Consider the following 20,759-nt stretch of genomic DNA (forward strand, 5'->3'; position numbering starts at 1 on the left):
ATGTTAGCTTATTGCTCAGAATTGGTTTTTGTTGTACATTCACAGAAATTGCCAGAGTTTACCAAATTTCCTGTTAAAAGTATTGTGTTCATTTATAAAAAATGACTCAAGAATTTCAAATGTTACCATTGGTGTTCAGCTCAGTCATGAGTATTTTGTTATATTAGGATATCACATAAAGTTTGGGATGCCTGGTGTAGATGGGATTTGTCACTAAAAGATGTGTCAGCATAACATACTTAATTAGTTACACATTGCTAGTAATGTGTTGGACCTCCTTTTGCCTTCAGAACTGCCTTAATAGTGGCATAGACTCAACAAGGTGCTGGAAACATTCCTCAGACGTTTTGGTCTGTGTTGACATGATATGATAGCATTTCCACTGTGGCTGATTATATTGCTGGAAGCAGCCAGCCATATAGGGATGGATGTGGTCACTAACAACACTCAGGCAGGCTGTGGCCTTTCGATGATGTTCAGTTGGTGCGCAGAGAAGTATCCAACTTCGGTAAGCCCGTGTGAACTGTAGCCAGTGTTTTGTGTTCTTAGTTGATGTGGTCTTCTGGCTGGCTTAAGAGTCGACATGTTGTGTGTTCAAAGAGGTTGAGTTACTGTTGAACAATTCAACATTTACCATGCTTTCCTGCCATGATAGGTCAAGGTACCTGTTGGTCAGTTACAACATGAACTGTGATTGTTTGTGGATGCAAAGGGTGGAGAGGACTTGCATTCGATGCAGCATGAAGGGATGCAGCCTTTTCAGGAAACCCATCCCCCTCTTTCTTTTCCCATTCTAGCTTCGTGTGTGTTGCCTGTAGAGCAGCAGTCAGATGGCGGTGATCACACAAACATGGGATTTGGCCAAGAGATTACTCTGGAACACAATGGATGGCTGGCGAGGATCAAGCCCCTGCTAAGGCTTTCTTTTTATATTATCTTCACAAAAAAACCCAAAAAACTCCTCATTACCGTCTACTCAACCTCTACGTGAAAATTACCCATTGTATGAGAAACCGGTGGGCTGGATTTCCGCTGACAGCCTCCATTTGTCCTCTTCACGTATGCTTAATAATCACAAACCATGAACAAAGACCACGACAAGGAGATAGGTAAACAAGGGTTTCAAATGTTTAATTCATTTTAATATCACTGGCAAATATAAATTGCTGCTCAACGATTCATTATCAAAGGGGGGCTGTTTCTCCCCTCTCTTACATTTGAAGAGATTTCTTTAGAAGACAGTGTCCAAATTCTCCAAATTCTTAAAAAGTTAAGTGCACAAACCTTAATGTTATTATTCAGCAAACAGACGTTTGACCTTTCTGAGAAGAAAGGCAGGAGGTGACGACGATGTTCGATGGAGCCGTGACGAGGGGGTGTTGTCTTGTGTGTTTTGTGTCTAATGCGATGAGAGCACCACGACTGAGACCCGTCACGAAGAAGAAAAGAAGGGAATGACCTTTGTGATGCACGTCGCTGTTGTCGTAAACACATCAGATGTGTCTGTTAGGCCGTAACAGGTGTGTCTGTTTTGAGCCGCTTTGTATGCAGGGATAAAAGTGTGCAAAAAAAGACAAGAGAAGCCAAATATACACATGAACGTGAGTTTTCCCCTGATGTGGAAAGCTGTAGCTTAAACAACTGGTCTGACTGTAGTCTTGTTCTTTGAGAGATTCCACACCTGCTTCTTAAGGCAGATGCTGAGAGCACCAGGGTCTTTGTACTGGAAGTGAGAGGGGTGCGATGTGATCACTGACACATACAGTACACTGCCCCGCTACACACACACACACACACACACACACACACACACTTTGCCTGAACCACTGATGCCAACGCAGCATGTGGAGGAGGGTGTATTGCTCACACATGGTTGCATGGCACACACACACACACACACACACACACACACACACACACACACACACACACGCACACACACGCACACACACAGAGATTAGTGGAAGACAGAAATGAGACGATGGATGGGGAGGAGAGAAAAAAAATGGTGGCTACCACAGAAAGACATTAATGCTCTTCTTCAAATAAAACAAATAAACAGAAACACGGATTTACAATGTTTTTAAAATCACCCACCCTCTACTGCCAAAAAAATACACCTCTGAAGACAATAATGCAGTAAACTCACACACACGCTCACATACTGTACACACACGTATGCACCGACAGATGGCATTTCAGTGAACACACCTGCCCACTCACACCTACTTTTCAACACCCCCAACCCCCACTTGGTTAGCGTGGCTGCACAGTCCCTCTCCGTTTGGACAAAAATAAGCAGCGTTCGACACTCAACGACTAAACAATCTCATATCTATTTTTCTGCTTTCCTTTTTTTTTCTCCTTTTTTTGTGTTTTTGTGTTTTTTTTGGCGTACCATCGTCATGCTTTAAACTGAGGTCTGCAAGTGGCGCATGCACAACACGCAGGGAGCTTCTTTTGGCACCGTGCTGCTACGACTGCAGGGGTTGATAACACGTACATTCAGAAGAAACGACAACAGATCTGCGCTCCTGTCCCTGCCCGTGATGACTGGGAACCACACGCGAAGAGGAGGAGGAGGAGGAAGAGGAGGGGTAAAAAGAAGAAGAAGAAAAAAAAATCTCACAAGGCTCAAGAGCCATTTTGTCTGAGGCACAGGCGTGGGGGAGGGAAAGGGGTGATGGGAGGTGAACCGGCAACGCCACTGCGCTTGACCCGGACACCTGCTCCTTTCGCTTTTTCTACTTTCTAATCATTTTCTTTTTTAAGTTCTTCAGTTTTTTTGTCCCACTATCCTTCTCTTATGGGCTTCGAAAATGGCTAAAAGAAAAATCAGAATCAGCCACAAAGAAATCACTTCCTAGGAGCACCGTGCTGAATTCAGACAGACACCAAAGCCTCGAGGCACAAAGAGACATTTCTCAATATTTTATGGATTGACTAGGCTGTGCAAACAAACTACATATAGGAAACTCTCAATAAACCTCACAAGAAGAACATAAGCTATAACTAATTAAATAGATTGTTTTTGTATATTCATCTATAGATTTATCTAATAAATACATCTGCTGATAGACACTTCTTTCTGTAAACTATTTACATTAAAAGGTATATATTTCTGCTAAAACAATAAATAGCTATGAAGGCAAGGCGAGGGAGAGAAAACTGATTTAGTTTAGCTGTGAGCATAGAGAAAGAGAGATTCTCTGTGTGTGTGTGTGTGTGTGTGTGTGTGTGTGTGTGTGTGTGTGTGTGTGTGTGTGTGTGTGTGTGTGTGTGTGCTCCTGTTGAAAAGTCAAAGCCGACCATTTGTATTTCCGAGTGATTCGCTTCCTCTCAAACTGGACTCTCTTCATAAATAACTGGCAGGAACATCCACTCGCAAACCAAAACAACAAAAAATAATGAAATAATGCTCTCAGCCTCACCTGCCTGTTTACATAAGTGGAATGTGCTCTCAGTAGATTCCCTTCCTGTTTAATACCTGGTGAATGGGGCAGTGAAGAAGTAGTGTACAAAAACGTACCAACACCCGCCAGAGCGTACCAGTATTGGGCCCAGTGGCTGGTGTTCATAATATCCATGACAAGCACACATAAGAAAGGGACGATGTTTGAAAAAAATAAAATAAATGCCCCGTCATCAGAGAGCGGCATAAAAACAATCAAACCCACCCCTGAAAACCCTCCCCAATCACAATCTCATGCTGCACGATTTTTTTTTGTTTGTTTTTTTCTTTTTTGCCGGTTTTTCTGTTACTTTTTGCTCTAAAGGGCAGGCGTGGACAAAAAATTACAGGGCAGTTGCGAGCCTGCCTGCCAAAGCCCGAGTACTGAGGGACGTATTGCTGTCGACAGTTTAACATCTCTCACACACGCACACACACACACACGCGCGCGCTAGTTTAGTGTCCGCAAAGTCTGCCGACTGACATGTTTTTCAAACACTCAGTTCATCTGGTGGCATTGCTGCCATGGCTGCAGCGGGAGGGTTGGGTGGGGCTTTGCTAAGGGACAGTGTTTTAAAAAGGTGATCGTTTTGTTTACAAAAAAAAGCAATTTTAAGTGCAAAGTACCATGCACATACGGTCGACCGGTGAGCGGGGCGCAAAAACACAAAAATAAACAAAAAAAAAGCCCCGCACCATGTCAGCATCACACCTTTGGGAGAGATGGAGCGGTCTGTGTGTGTATGTGTGTGTACGTGCGAGTTGATGTTATGTGTGTGAAGTATGGGTGAAATCTCATAAGTGCTTCCCATGGCTCTTGAGGCATAGAAAAGGAGGCAGTGGGACATTGTGTGGTAACATTCTCTGGCTGAAAGTTGTGTTCTGTTTTTGTTTTTGTTTTTGTCGGATGGGGGTAGGGGTGGTTGGGGGGGGTGGAGTGTCTTTGACGTCCCGCTCGTATTATCGGTGCGGAGCAGAGCGGGGGACATCCTAAAGACTGACCGCTGATGATGGGCTGGATGTCTTGGAGGTGTTGCAGTCTGAATGGAAGTCGGTGTGCAGACAGGAAGTCCGCGGAGGCCCAGCTGGAGGAGGGGCCTCAGACTTGGTCAGTCCTGGTCAAGAGGGAGGAAGAAGGGCAGGAAGGGGAGGTGAGGTCGGAGCGGGACCAAGGAGTGGTGAGGGGGCTGAGGGAAAGAGGTGGGTGCTGGGTCAGTGACCAGTGCTGTTTATAGGCTGCAGCCCAGCTGCTTAGTCTTCTCCTGAGTGTCCTGCACGTGCTGCAGGCTGGCGCTGGAGTAGCCCTCATCGCTACAGCTGCTGCGCAGGCTGCCTCGCTCGTCCCCTGAGTCGCTCACGCTGCTGGTGCTCCACTCCAAGTCACCCAGCAGGTAGTCCGTCCCCTCCACGTCCACATCCAGGTCCTCTGTTTGAACAACAAGAACACAAACACGACACCATTAAAGAGCTGAATGACAACTATGTCATATTATTCATCTACTCAAGTTTCTCCGCTTATAGAGACGATGTTATTATTACAAGTAACACTAATTAAACAACTAGTGCGAGTTAATGGTGGAACCTGTACAGCCAGCAGCAGCAGCTGGTAACTACCTGCTCTGCACATCCTGCAAAAGCTCTTTTTTCCTGGATTTAAAATCCCCTTTAAACAACAGGGACAAAGCTACACAGCATAAGGGTGACACATGCACAGATTTCTTTTCATTTTAACCATTTAAAGGTTTTTGATTTTGCTCTTTTATTGAGTGACTTAATGCATTCAGGTTGTTTTATGTCATGTCCCTGTAACCCTGTCCAAATAGACAGAAAAAGAAAAGAAAAAGTGAACACTGACAGTGCTCATTTGTGCCAGGAGGAACAGGATGAGCTGTCAGAGCTACAAATGACTTCCAAACAGGCCGCTGGAGTGAATGTGTCTGACCAAACAATCAGACTTCATTGAGCGTGGACTGAGGTTTCCCACTGGGCCTGGTGCTAACTACACAGCACTGTGGAGCTGATTGGCATTTGCCATAGAGTACCAGATTTGGCATGTCCACCACTGTCGCCCTGTGTGTTTTTACAGATGAGAGCAGGAGCTCAGGGACGTCCTGGTCCAGATCTGGGAGGAAATGTACAGGACATTATCTGTTGTCTCATTAGAAGCATGCCCTGATATCATCAAGCATGCATATGATCCACAAACTATTACTTCTCCGTGTTTCTTCTTTCCTCTTTTACATCATTTGCTTTGGAGGGAGGACATTAACCAGATGACTAAACAACAATGAATGCCACATAAATGGCACTGAGTATAAACTGCTGAGTATCATTTGGAGTTGCTGCAATGACATTTGTCAGAACGGAGGCGTTTGATGCACAATTTCTTTCACTTGGATTTTTGGGGTATTATTAAATTGAGCGCTCTGTAGGTTGATCACTTTTGTTTGTATCAAGAAATGTAGCATCCTTTCATTCCTAACACTTTACTTTACCTAAGTATAGATATCCAGAATGTTTTTTTCACATTAAGATCTGATGAGTGTGTACTTACTAAGACGCTTTACTTTGCACTGTGGAAGATTGCGTTTAGTGATGATGATGAAGACAATACCTGACACAAGAACAATAAAATGATGCCTATTCTGAACATCCTGCACAACGGTTCACCTCCATATTTTTTCATGTGCTTTGAGAGAAGATGTTAAACAATCTGAATATTTGCCCGGAGGTTCCACACATGAAACACGTGATGAGTGACATGAATAAAAGCATGTGGTGGTAACGAAGTCGTCTGAGCTGGCCACAGCTCTGCCTGTGTGCAGCCTCACCCTGGTCAGAGTCGGACTTATCAGAGGACTGAGTGGAGCCGGTGCTGTCCATGCGGGTCCTCTCCACTCCCAGCTGCTCTAGACGCCTCCTCAGGTGTCTCTGCTCCCGTTGTAGCTGCTCCAAAGCGTGCTGAGCTTTCCTCTCGCTCTCCTCCAACCTCTGCAAGGAAGAAGGAGAGAAAACGGCGCGCTTCATGAACAGCTCCTAATCTGCTCCTGTGTACGTGTCCACAGCAGCTTATCAGCTACTGAAACACGCAATTACTAACACACTCAGCAACCGCAGCGGTCAACAAATTGCCCTCTTCACACCGATTAGGTGAGTGGTCCACGCGCACATCCACACACCTTGATGTGATCTTTGGCCTTCATCAGCAGGCTAAGGGTGGTGTGCCTGTTAGCATCTGGTCCCAAGGGAACGAGGGATTTCAAGCGCTCCAAACACAGTCGTAGATGTGCCCGTCTGAAGAGGAAAGATAAAAATGAAGGTGGAAGATGCTATTAAATGGACAGAAAAACAAAAAGCAAAGACAAAACAAGAAGGTTGGCCACTGAAATCTGAAAATCCCTGATAAAAACTAGTCTTTACCTGAGCTTTGAAAAGCTGAATGCAAATATCTTAAACTATCCTGTTTTTTCTCTCTACAAGAAGTTCTACTCTTGTATTGAAATTGACCTTTTACATAAAATTCACTTGGATGATTGGGCTTCAAGGACTCAACCTCAGATTTTTCACTGAGGGGAAACAAGCAACCTCTTAAAATACATCCAGGGGAGATTTTGTCTTCATACTAAGAGCCCTGAAAGGACTGTGTTTACATTTTTCCAAATACTGACAAATGAACAGGTGAATTATAACGGCAGCGTTTTTTGCCATCTTTTACTCTGACAAGCCTCGAATCAGTCTTGTGTCATTAGACTTTTCCAGGAACATGGGAAATAGGTGAAATGACTTATTCAAACATGTGCAAACACACATGGAAATACAGTATATTAGGCAAAATCACTGCTGGACAATTCTAATGAGTCTGAAAGCCAATACAGCTTCCTTTATTCTTCTACACAGCCTGAACTGCCTTAAGCAGGGCTTCCTGTCTTTCTTTAAGTGCTCTTCAGGAATAGTTCTCCGGGCTTCCTGAACGACATTCAAAGCTCTTTGGATGTTGGCTGCCTCTTGTTCTCTGCCAACACAATCCCACAATGTTGGACTTATTATTGAAGTACTGGCCAATCCATGACTGATGGAGTTCCATTGAGTTTTTCTATCCAGGTATACTTTTACTTCATTGGTAGCACGCATATTCTGATGCTCACATTTAGACAAGTTTAACGGCAGTCTTAAAAAACACAACAAACCAAATCTTAAAGTGATGTAATATGTATCCATGACTACTGCACAGTGACATGGTCAGATAATTAGGACCAATTAGCACTTCTGCGCCAGACTGCTGTGAGGACAGGACTCTTCTTTTCCTCATCTGTGGTATGTCTTGTCTCTACTTGTTGCAGGCGATCACAAGCAGCAGTGGATCCTTTCTGTTTCAGCAGGAAGTTAAAGCATTAAATAGAGTGGGAATACTTCCTTGTTGTGACAATAACTGTCATAGTCAGGGTGGAATTTCTTGTCCACTTCACACAAATTGAGTTAGTTCAAAGAGGAGATTTGCGTGCTGAAGCAATACCAGCCGATAAGTTCCTTGCATCAAAGCAAATATGAGGAACAAGCTGCAGTGAACTGCCTTTGTACTCTTCAGGCCTCATCAACCAGGTGTCATTACTGCAAGTATTTGTCAGACTGGAGCCACTAAACACTTTCTCCTCTTTAATGCAACCTTTGGGATCAAAGAGTATAAAGGTAGGAGCAAACGGAAAGAGACGCCCTGTATGTTTCAGGAAGTCAGCAGTGTGTTAACTATTACATAATAGAGCTCGAAAGGATGTGCGCCAACCGTCCTCTTAAACAAGAAGAAAACCAGAAAGCCATCTGCACCATATGTTCAGAACTGCAACTGATTATTGATGTCACTTGCCCTTTATACCCCCGTCACACACACCTATACACAGTTCACAGCCTCTGTTTCCAACTGTATGCCCCTCAGCCCCTCAGCTGGCAGCCTTGGCAATTTCTAAGGTCTGGTGGGTGTTGGTGACCACTTGACCCCGCTGTTACACAACACACACCTCCAGCTCCAGCCTCGTCACAGTGTGTACATGTCTGTGCGCTTGTGTTTGCCTGAGCGAGTGGGCGTGTGTACGTCAGAATGAGTGTAAAAATTGTTTTCTTTCTTTGTTTTTTTTCTTTCTTTGTGACTGTGCAGCTGAGGGGCTGGCCGGCTGAGCCGCTCACTTGTTGTCTGCTACAAATAATCCTAACGTGAGCGTCACTGCCGGAAAGAGTTTATTCAAATGCTGCGCATGGAGAGCTACGAGGCTGATTTGACTCTGGGCAGTGGAAGCGCACAAATATATTCTCAACCCGTTGCCCTTTAAAAAGATAAACACACAATCGGCGAGCAGAGCCTTTGCACGCACATACAAAGCAGCTGAAGCCAAGTGCCTGCTTCTCAGCTGACTCAGTCCAAAGGACATGCAGACTGTCTTTACATAACATGGAAATGGTCCGGCCTGTGTTGTTCTGACATAATAAGGGCTGGCTAATGTTTGTTAAACACTGACAGAGAGCAGACTCAAACAGCACGAGTCACATGGCGATTCGGAGAAACACTACGGCGTGGTCCTAACACACAGCTATTCCAGTGACAGGTTATTCTGGTTCACTGTGTCAATAGGTAACTATACAGTAAATGTGGAGCTGCAGCCTCAGGCCGCAGCCTACATTTCTCTGGCCTTGTTTCACACTTGCATACGACTGACCTGAATGCATGTGTCTGGTCCAAAATGAGGTGAATGTGCCGCCTCAGTTTGTTACACTCAAAACAGTTGCAGCTGTTGTCACCCCTTTCACCCAAAATGGTTTCTCCCAAGTAGGTCAGCTGGTGCACTTTGCCTGATTAGCAGTAAATCACCTCGCTTTCAGGGCTCTTGCCCTCTGACCTCTAACAGTGAGTGATTTAACCAAGCCAATACTGATGGAAGGGAGGCGGGTCTCATTGCTCTCCTGAGGCTTTGCTGGCAGTGGGCTGCTGTGACTAATTTACTACTCGCCACTGATGGCTTTCCATCATCACGTTAGTGGTGGGAGAAACTAGCTAAGTAGGTTCTCTAGTGGTCATAATTGTGTTTTACTGCAGGGTATGAGGTGTGTCCACAAACACATACAGAGGGCTCAGCATGTCCACTGAGTGGCTGGTTTGGATCATCTAGCTCAGAGAGTGACAGCGACTGTATCAAAATATGACTCCTATTGCTTTACATATGTAAACTGAGGACTTTACCATCATCCAAAAATGGCTTTTATCAATTGTCGGGACAGTTTATGTTCACATAAGCTAAAAGAAAATCAGCAAATTCAGGAAGCAGAATTGATTAACGAGCGTCATGACACTTTCAACTGTACCTAACTAACCGTTCAATGTTTTCACCTCCACCATCTCCTCTGATAACTTTTACATTTATTTCCATTACATAACCAAATTATCATGAATGAATGCTCTCCAAAATGTTGTCAAGACAACCAAGTTGTGCAGCACTGAAACCAGATCGGCTGCTCTCAGGAGCCAGAGAGCACAGTGAGCCACCTGATACAACCGTGACCCCGTCGTTCATCTCATCAGTGTCAGGAGGGCACCGTGACAAAACAGTGGCTCTGTTCAAGCATGAAACGATTCTCTCCTTAGTTCCTTTTGTTCATCATAGCTTCCACCCCCCTCAAAAGAAATTACTTAACTACACCATAAAGCTCATTTTATTCTCATTACCCCCTTATCACCTAAATTCAAACTTGATTAGTTATGAGTTTACAAAAAAACAACATGTCCACCATGTCTAGATATGCCACGTCTCCCTTCTGCTTATCACGGGTTATACAGCTTACCTCTTACATAAGCTAACAGGGCAGTACACAAATAAAACGTATGCTTTTGTTTCACGATGGCAACGTGCCAAAAGAGAAAAGGTAAGGTTTGTTCAGGACTGTAATCTAGCTCAACTAGTTTCTCTGCAATCTGTGCATTCATGTCAGCCTTAGTTCGTAACTGTAGGTTTCTTAATCCACCAGAAAGGCGCGTGATGTGAGCCTGTTTAATGTGCATCTGACCTACGTCGGGCCCATCCATATGCAGAAGGGATCCTGCTTCTCACGGGTCTGCAGTGCGGCTTCACCGATAAACCCGAGGATTCCGCTGAATCGCGCTCAATAATTCACCTGATAAAAAGTTGAGGTCCAGCTTCACCTGTCTACATACGCGCTGCTTTTCTTTTGATCGCCCACTCATGCATGTAAGCAGGCTCATAAAAGAGGACCAACGAACACGTCACACCACATCACCAGAGATTCACCTACTACAATTTTAAAATCCTGATAGTCACTCTGAGAGCATTCGCCTTAGATCTGGAACTTTAAAAAATGTACCTTCTTCCAAAAATGTTTCAGATTATGTTACAGGTTACAGGACCTGAACTGGCACTGAACTAATTTAAAGACTTCCTCAGTGTGGGAGGGCATGGGGTGGCGTGAATTAATATTTCCATGGATTGAAGAACAACACAAACACACAGAGAGATTTGATTTCTTTTTTTTTACCTGTTCTTTTCCATTTCGTTGTGTGTAGACCTGCAGAGATAAAACAAAACACATATGAAAAATCAGACATAATAAAAAAAGCCACTGATTAAAATGAAAAAAGCTAAGGCTTCCCCTTCTCCACATGCACCGCAATCCAGGCAGAGGAGGGAGCACAAGAGAAAGGGTTGTGTGGGAGTCTGTGAACAGCCGGAGCTGCTTACAAAATAAGATTCAAAGAGGGAAAAAAAAGACAGAAAAAAAAAATGAAGAAAAGCCTGGGTGTTCTTATGCCTGAGGCCTGTTTCACGGTGGAAGCTTTTTTTAAAGGACCACACTCGTACACAGATACGTGATGAGGGGCCCGACGGTAAACATAGTAACAGTAACCAGAAACAGGAGTAGATGGGACTCTGTCCCTTCATATTGCCTGATTATCCATTGTACATGCAAGCCTGAGCAGAGTGGGGGTGGGGGGAACACAGCGAAGGTAAAATGAGAGATAGAGGTGGGCTCGTGGCCAGCATGACTCTGTCATTGCAGTATTAAAACTTCTCTCTATCTGTAACACACACACACACACACACACACACACAGAAACGGGGTCAAGTGTAGAGTTTGGTAGAAATGTGTCTGACCTGTGAGAGAAAGGATAAACAGGAGAGCAGGTCACAAGCAGAGAAGAAGATCCCCTCTGCATTCCTGAACGCTCCTCAACCTCCACCTGAACCCCACCATCCACCCCCATGCTGAATCCCAAAATAGCCTCTGCATTTTTCCAGCTCTGCAAACTAATGCACTGTCCTGCCTACACACATACACACAAACACAACCTCAAAGGTGCCCCCTCGTGTGTAATCTCAGTTGCTGGGCCAAACCTGGGTTTAAAGCTCGGGGTTGACCATATTTTCACTGTGTCGCAGCGTGTCACTGCAGCATGTGTGTGGCTGTCTTTCTGCCACTCGCTTTGGGTGTTCTCTCTGTCACTTGGCCCCCTCTAGCCAGTGTACATTCCTGTGTAGGGCAGACAGCCGCTGGTGACATAACAGAGCTGGTAGGGAAGTGATCCCACTCACTGAGGCTAGATTTCAGGCTCTGAGACACCTCATAGCTCTCTGCTACTTTACCAAACACACCTATGCCACCACAATGCAGAAGCAATATTTAAGATGACATGCTATGCTAATTTCCAACTCCATCACTGTTCTAGTTACTTAAAGTACAGTCATATGAAAAAGAAGGTTTCCACAGGAGAAAACTAAATACACACATTTTCTGCTTGCATAGGAACTAAACAGCAGCCAGGTGCTGCTAATTAAATGCATTTGTTTAACTGATCATCTCCAAGTGTGAGCACCTCTATAAAAGCTGAGGTTTTTGCAGTTTGCTGGGCTGGAGCAGTCAGGTGTGTGTTAACACAGGGCCACAATCTTTCGAAGAGTGGATGGCCCAGCAAATTCCCTCTGTGCAGTGCTCAGAGAAACTACTGGCCTCAGTTAGTATGTTAAATATTAAAGTTCATAACAGTACAGTTCAAAAAAGAATGAACATATGGTTGATTCGGAAAGACTGACAGGAGAAAGTCTCTTCTCTCCCCTAAAAGAACATAGCAGCACAGTTTAGGGTCCCAAAGTTGCACCTGAACAAACCCAAACAATTTGGAAACAATGTCCTTTAGACAGATGAGACCAAATTGGAGATGTTTGGCTACACAGTGCCAGCCCAAAGACCACATATTAACATAGGGGGGTGCTGACTTGGACTTATGTTGCAGGCACAGGATTTGGACACCTTACAATCACTCAGTCAACCATGAATTTCTCTGTATAAAAAAGTATTGTGAATTATAATGTGAGGCCATCTGTCTGACAGATAAAGCTTGGCTCAAACAGAACGACTAAAAAGAAAATGATTACGATTCTGCAGTGTCAAAGTTCAGACCTCAACCTTACTGAAATGCTGTGGTGCAATCTTAAGTGAGAAGTGCATCAAAAATACCTGCAAACCCAATGAACTGAACCAATGCTGTCAAGACAAGTAGGTCAAAATTCCTCAACAGTGATGTGAGAGACAGATAAAGTCATAAGGAGACAGCTACTTCAAGGTATTGCTTAAAGGTGGTTCTACAAGCTTCTGAATCTTGGAAAGTACTTTTTTTTCATAGAACTATACAGAGCCTTGTGACAGACAGGCTTGTGGGTCAACCTCAACATTTGTTTTTGGAGAGGAAATCACTGACCAAAAATAGAGAAAACGCACAACAAACAAGTCTCACCAAATGAGCTACTGTCACCTCAGAGGTCCTCAGAAGGTTAGATACAAACGATTCACCAGTGCACTTTTCTTCCAGCTGCATCAGCCTGAACAACACGGCGTGATGACCACCGAAAGGCACCAGTTGACTGCAGAATGATTATGGCAAGCTAATCGTGTAATTTCCACAGTGCACTGTAGTTGCGTATTGTATGAATGTGTGTGTTTGTGAGTGAGGAGGGGGAGGACTCGTTCTCCTTGTCTGTAATGGAGGCGCTGCTGTTCTCCGCTGACGGCCAAAAGTGAGAGCAGAGCAGGAAAGACACAGAAGGATGGAGGAGGTGAGGAGAGAGAAATGCGAGAGGGAGACAGAGAGAGAAATGAGGGGGAGGGTGGACTCCTTACTACTGACACACATGCACACGTCCACGCCAGAAACATGGCGAGTCCCCTCCCCCACTACTACTACTCACACATCTACGCTTCGGGGAAAATGGCAGAAACCGGAGGGGCTTATGTACAAATTCAAATATAAATGCCTGCCCTATATTTGACCAGAATCAGCAGCAGAAACAACATTAAAACTGATCAAATAACACCAATTAATTGATTAGATCTTTTCTAGCAGAGATCAACCCCCCCCCCCCCCCCCCCCCCAGGATGTAAATTTATTCTGTACTGTTAATCACCAAGAGACAATGTCAGATCCGACTACATCAAATCATCGTTGCAGAGATACCCTTATTAATGCTGTGTGATTCTGCTGCCCTTAAATAGCAATGAGTAATAGCTGAAAAAATGCTTCAGAACTGGAAATGGAAAAAGGAAAGGCTGGTTGTTGTTTTTTTGTTTTTTTGCCAGAAATAGCAACAAACCAAGTAAACCTCCTCTAAAAACCTGGTGCCATCTACACATGCTAGGACATGATCTGAGTTAGAAGCATGTCTTTTCAATACTCTACACCCTGTGTTTTTGAAATCACAGCAGAAATGGTAGCACACTCCAAATTTGTCAGTCACTTTTGTCGAAATCAACTGATATACTGCTCGATGTATTGAATAAGCAGTTGTTTCCTTTAATAAAGAGGACCGATGTTGTATATTTTCAGCTTCATATATTTACTTCTAGACCAGAGGAGCTTTGCATAATTTACAGTTCAAAATAGTGGTCATATATCTCTCCTAATGGGACTTTGTGCCGCCGTTCAGTTCACAATCCACGCGAAAGAAGCTGCTTTAGCTCCCCTACACCTTTAAGGCAACTTTCTTGTGATTGCCCCACATGAAGAGAAGGTTTGCAGAGGAGGTGGGTGGGGCTTCTGAGATCACAATCAGACTTGATTGTGTCAGAGACAAACATTAACACTCTCATTGACATCATACACAGCTACGAATATATTAAAAAATATATTTAAAAAATTTAGCTCTTTTAGCTCTTCTCCTTTAACACCACAATTCTCTGAACTAAGCTTTCCTCCGATTAACTGTCCCTCATAAAGACATTGACTGATCAGCAGATTGGCGAAGCTATGCTCACAACCAGAACTGCATACACTCTCTGACACGATAAAGATCCCAGAGTAGAAAAAAACTGTCTGAAGCCTGAGTAATTGGCTTTCTGGGATTACTGGGACATACTCAGATGTCATTATTTAAACCTTTGACCATATTTAGTATGAACATCATAACTGTATAGATAAGACAGGAGATTTATATTTCAGACGTGATGCTGGTTTCTATAAGTTGGCTAAACTGTTTTCTTTTGACTACACTTGAATTCTTGGCCACAAAGTTATTAGATTAACCATCCAGAGTCAAGCTGTTCAGCTTTATGAGTCACAACATGCACCTCAACTTCTTCCAAATTCATTTCCTCCATTGCACATTTCGTTTTCCCTCTTTTATTGTTTACTTTTAGTTACGTCAGCCACTTACAGAAAACCGCAGTGTTTTTTTTTAAAGTATACCAATGATCAGGAATAACTGGAAAATGTCTAGATTTCTATCAAATCAGAGGCAGAGGTAACTGCTACAAAAACCCTACATTTACAGGAGTAGAAAAGAGTGTTGATAGTCCAGTAAATATACCTACAATCCTACATCAGATGAGTCCTACACAAAGCAGATTATGCACCCCAGCATATATTTTCTGCACTGGTGGATGAACAATGGATGGATGAACAGTGTACCCTCATGGCAATACACCTGATACACCTGTTTGACCAACAAAGCATGTCTCTGAAATATTTTTAGAGGTATTACGAAACTCTTCTGTAACTGTAGCATCGAAACTTTTTATTGCAGCTTCATACAATATGAACCATCAAGCACTTTAAAATATTTATATTAATTACTAGATCTGTGCAAACAGTTGGTGGTGCTCTCATCAGTTGCTTCTTTGATCTGCTGCTTTTTTTAAATGTTTGAATGAAAAGAAGGCACATAAAGGTTGGGATCAACAATATGTCAGTTTTGTGTTTACTGAAGGACAGAAGCAGGTGCCTAGATGTCACTGTTTTATCTGAAAAGATCAGTTTCCAACAGCCTTTAACGGACTTCATCCTCTCTGTTGAAAATAACTTCCTACACAGGATCATGACAGCCAACTGGAGTCCAATCGCAGAGTGCAAATTGATCTGTGGATTGCAGAGGCAACACAAATCTGTCCTCATACCATTGATTTACGGAATTCAGGTTAGAGACTCTAAATTGACTAGTGTCCACTTAGATGACAAGCGCAGCCCGGACTCACCACCCCCACCCTCACTTAAACGTCTTCTGCAGTCACCTTGACTGACCCACTTTTCCTTACTGTGGGGTCATTGACTTTAAGCCAGGATGACGTTTCAAATCAAATCAAATCAAAATTTATTTATATAGCACATATTAAAACAACAGTGTTGACCATAGTGCTTCACAGTCAGTAAAAGCATGAGACAGTTAAAACAAACAATAAAAGAGGACAACAAACAATAGGTAACAACACAACAAGCTAGACCAGCCAACTAGACAGAATCAAAAGCCAAAGTAAAAAAATAAGTTTTAAGACGTGATTTAAAAGACTGGATAGACTCGGCAGTACGAATATGAACAGGAAGGTTATTCCAGAGTTTAGGTGTCACGGATGCAAAGGCCCCGTCACCTCTCGACTTCATTCGAGACCTAGGTGTGCTAGGAGCTTGTGATTGGACGATCTAAGTGCTCTGTTGGGATTGTATAAGTGGAGTAGTTCAGAGAGAAAGGTGGGCGCTAAATTATTCAGAATATTAAAAGTGAACAAAAGAATTTTAAAATCTATGCGATATTTAACAGGGAGCCAATGTAATTTGGCTAAAATTGGAGTTATGTGTTCATGGATTCTCGTACCTGTTTATAGAAGCGCAGCTGCATTTTGAATTAACTGAAGCAGGCAAAGAGAAGAGTGTTGGAGGCCCGAGTAGAGGGAGTTACAGTAGTCCAATCTGGATGTAATAAATGCGTGGATAAGCTTTTCAAGGTCCTTTAAAGGACATTTGTATCTGTCACTCATATACTTTAAAGAACACATGGGGAAGACTAAACGTAATCTTAACCTAACAGACTCACACATACGTGTGACATCAAAGGACCTTTTCTGCAGTGTTACATATGAATTAGCCATTAGACTCTGAATTACAAAATATTACTTGGTAGCAACACCTAAAGTGGCCTATGCATACAGCATGTCAGTGCTGTTGACAGATTATGGTGCTAAAGCCCTGTCCACATATAAGGTGAGCTGATGGGTGGACACCAGCAGATATTTCAGGTTCTGGTTGCATAGGTTATCCTCTTGCACATGTCCCACCCTGTCATATGTCAGTCAACACAATCCTTTACCACCATTAGAAGTATGTGCCTGTGCCATGGGGTGCATGGCACAGGCACATACGTACATGTTCACATGCGTACATGCGTACATGGGGTGCATGGCACAGGGCGCATGGCATGGGGTGCCTGTGCCATGCACCCTGTGCCATAGGGTGCATGGCACAGGCAATATAATAGGTTATTTATTATATAATACTGTTTATCAGAATTTTCTTCTCTGCAAATATTTTGAATCAAATAAATAACTAAACAATGCAATCAGCTGCTACTCCGGTAAGTCTTTAATCCTATGTACCGACTCAACCTCCACCGACTCAGTATGCAGCTAGTGAGACTAGTTCTTGCTCTTCTATGCAGCGTCAGTGAGCTGAACCAGTTCTCTATGTGCTGCAGATTCTGCTTAGAGAGGTCTTCCATCTCCAAGTGAAACTTCAGGGTAGAGGGACAACTGTAGTCACTCGCTGTACACGGTGGAGTTGGAGTCTGTCCAACCCTGGGAGAGATCCTCTCTGGGGAAGCATGATCTCAAGGATCACTAAAACTGCAACATAACTTGAAAGCTAGCTGGTAAACCAACATGAGGCAGTAAGGGTCACCTGGTTACCAATGACTAAACATTCATGATAAGAACACTGTCCATTAGTAAACTGACTGCAGATAGTGTTGTTCTATGAGAAAATAAGAAAATAACAGTTAAAACATTAGCTGACATCAGCTGTGCTCTCACTGTGGCAGTCAGTGATAAAAAGATAATAGATTAATTCATAATCCTATGTTCTATTCTTCATCAACATCGTAAAGTGTGCAGGAATGACTGAAATGCAGATATGGTGATCAGAAGCTAACCGTATCTATAGCTTACAGTGGAAGATCAGAGAGCTGACTTATGTTCTGTAACAATCCGAAAGCTTCTACGAATAAGCTCTCAGCAAAATACATGATCAGATACATACAAATACAATTTTTTTTGCAGACATATTACGTAAAAGGCATTAACATGTTATTTTGATTATAAAATTGACCTAGCCTGTCTGTCTTTTCTTTGCAGACCCGGTCACTATTTGACGTCAAAACAACAAGGTAGTGTCTTGCAGTCATAACCCTTTTCAAAGCTTTGGATGTTTGATTGTGACCATGTTTGGCCAAGAGCACAAAGTCGCTGTTTCAACAGCGTTGCTGTGAATATAACAAATTATGCAAATAGAGATGAGGCTGCTATCTGTGATCTCACTGCACTTCCTGCCATTTTAAATTTGGGCAGTTAGCGTGTCCACCTGGAAGCACAGTACGGAAATGCATAAAAAAAAATTTAAAAATTTAAAAGCAAGCCTCACATCACAAGCACCAAATAAGGATTTTGACTTGAAACACAAACACTAGTGTGATGAAGAATGGCTTAATCCTCCAAGAAGTGAGGAGGGGAAGAGGAGGGGGGAGGTGCGGGGGACCCCTGAAGTGGGGATGTGATGGGCGACTTGTTGCAGAGCAGAAAACCAATCAGGCATGTACAGTTTTGCCTTTACCTGCTACTTGTGTTTTTCTTGCTTTTGCTTTTCCTTTTCAAACTTTCCCTCTCCCGGCTGCTGATGAATGGCGGCATGGAGGCATAGCCATGTTCAGCTTCTGCAAGCAAGTAAACAACATAGTGGTCACATGTCCTGAAATCCTGCAATGCAAAATATAGCCACAGCGAACAGAAGGAGAGACTGCACAATGTGTCACATTTCAGCTTTAGGCATCCCGCAGCAATGTCTTATGCTTTTTAGCATGCATGCATGGAACGGGTCTCAAGTAGTATCTTTTAGCCCTTTCCCCCTTTCTCGGGATGGACAATGATGTCATCTTGAACTGGAATAAACCCCACTAGCAAACCACAACAGAAGGAAAGGAGGGGCGTCCACGAAAACAATGTCTCCCTGCACATCTGCCACATATGCATTCATTCTTTCATTATCGCGAATGCAAATGCCCGTTTGTCTTTACACGTATGCATTATGCGCCTGTAATCACATATTTATTAGCACCTGTTTGGGGCAGGTGATGCAGCCTGCTGAATCGATGCTTAAAATTCGACATTTATGAATTTATTTCATGGCCTGATTGTTTGATGTAATAAGAATAATAATGGGAAGCAACAGGATTTGGGAAAGCATCAAACGACTTGTGCTTAAATCCGAGTGATTCGGAGGGGGAGGGGTGTTAATGTTATATTGCACAGAGTGAATAAGAAAAAAGAGTAGAAAATAATACAATGATACTTTACCTCGTTCCCTGCGATCAAGGTACTCGGCTGCTTCGATCAACATCTGCACCATTCCGATCGCCGCCATTTTAAACAATAACACTGATAATTTAACAATCCGAAAAGGAATTCCGTGGCTGTACACAGGCTGCTTCAGGGTCCTGCTTCTTTTTCACACTTAGGTAGCTCGCTGTTCTGTCAGTTATTATTTTTAAAGAGCCAGAGAGAGCGCGTTACAGAGTTGGTCCTTCACTGTTAAAGGCCTTGAATGCAGCACCAGTCAGTTCGAAAAGCCAAACTTCGTCTGTGGTTGTTAAATTAAGGATATGGTGTTAGCTGGCTAGTAAGGGCTGACACTAATAACACTTCTTCAGGAGCTAAGGTTACTTTGTTCCCCTTTAAGTCAAAATGTCAGCTAAATATCGTCAGCTTTATAGTTGGCTCTTCGAGAAAAGACGGCTTGTTGACAAAAACAAAACGAAAGGCTGTGTAACATACAAATATAATCCCCGAATTGCTCTATTTGGCGAAAAAAAAGCTGGCTAGCGTTAGCGCCAATGTTAAGCTGTCAAATTAAATATGGAAAGTTCTTGCTATCTCGGTTGTATTTGGAAAAGCTTCGGCCAGTGAAAAAAGAACGTTAGCATGTACAGTTGGTAGACACTTGCCTTGTGAAAATTATATATATATAAAAGAGCTAGCTGTTTTAAAGTTCAGCCGACGATGTCATCCAACCTTATCGGTTTAGAGCTGTGGCTGGTTAGTTTTGCGCCGGTTTAACGCGCGATACGTCTCGCTGGAAACGCAGATAACGACTGACATCAACTGAAGAAGAGTGACTGTTTGTCAAACAGCTTCCAAAATAGTGGCTTGTTGATCTGGACACCAACTCTCTACTGTACTGTACAAAGATTCTGGGTGCTGCAATGTGATTGGATACTGAGTATAACCTCTCAAGCTCCTATTCGGCGTTAAAACTGTCAATTGCAGAGAGGGTTCAGCGCTTACTTCAACTGTGGACCTTAAGCAGCCATTTTGGTTCTAATTAACATCGGCTGAAATACACCGTGTACAGCCACAATGGAGACAGTTTCTGCGCTATACACTCGTACACAGTAATTGGTTGTTTTTTTCTATGAACTTGACAGCTATTGGCCCTAGTGGGCACGAGCCTATCTGACAACGCCCGCTTTTGACAATCAACACGCCTCTCTGCCATGCTGTTTCTCGGTGTATGGCAGCGATTGGCTCCCGTTGTGCCATTTAATTAATTTTGTGATACATGATTGGTCCAATTCACATGACCTCTTATCATTGGTCTCTTTCTTCTCCGTCACAAACTATCTGCACGCATGCGCCCGCTTGTTGCTTTCTGATCCATAATGGCTTTAAAAGGCTCGGTGCTAGATTGGATCTGCCGGAGGGATGCTCGGTTATGATTGGTAGTTGGGGT

General features: G+C 43.3%; 1 protein-coding gene across 2 annotated transcripts; it reads right to left on the reverse strand.

Moving 5' to 3' along the window:
- Positions 1-1,106: 1,106 nt before the first annotated feature.
- On the reverse strand, positions 1,107-20,445 carry mxd1 (MAX dimerization protein 1). Of its 2 annotated transcripts, XM_085180690.1 has the most exons (6): positions 19,328-20,430; positions 18,588-18,687; positions 10,985-11,014; positions 6,631-6,745; positions 6,283-6,442; positions 1,107-4,877 (listed from the first exon to the last, which is right to left on the reverse strand). In XM_085180690.1, exons 1-6 carry the CDS (start codon positions 19,392-19,394, stop codon positions 4,681-4,683), a joined length of 669 nt encoding a protein of 222 aa, XP_085036816.1. In that variant the 5' UTR covers positions 19,395-20,430; the 3' UTR covers positions 1,107-4,680. The 2 variants fall into 2 exon arrangements, with proteins under 2 accessions (XP_085036816.1, XP_085036817.1); XM_085180691.1 differs by lacking the exon at positions 10,985-11,014 and having other exon boundaries at positions 19,328-20,445.
- Positions 20,446-20,759: the final 314 nt, after the last annotated feature.

This window comes from Neolamprologus multifasciatus, chromosome 12 (genome assembly GCF_963576455.1).
Source record: "Neolamprologus multifasciatus chromosome 12, fNeoMul1.2, whole genome shotgun sequence".
NCBI lineage: Eukaryota > Metazoa > Chordata > Actinopteri > Cichliformes > Cichlidae > Neolamprologus > Neolamprologus multifasciatus.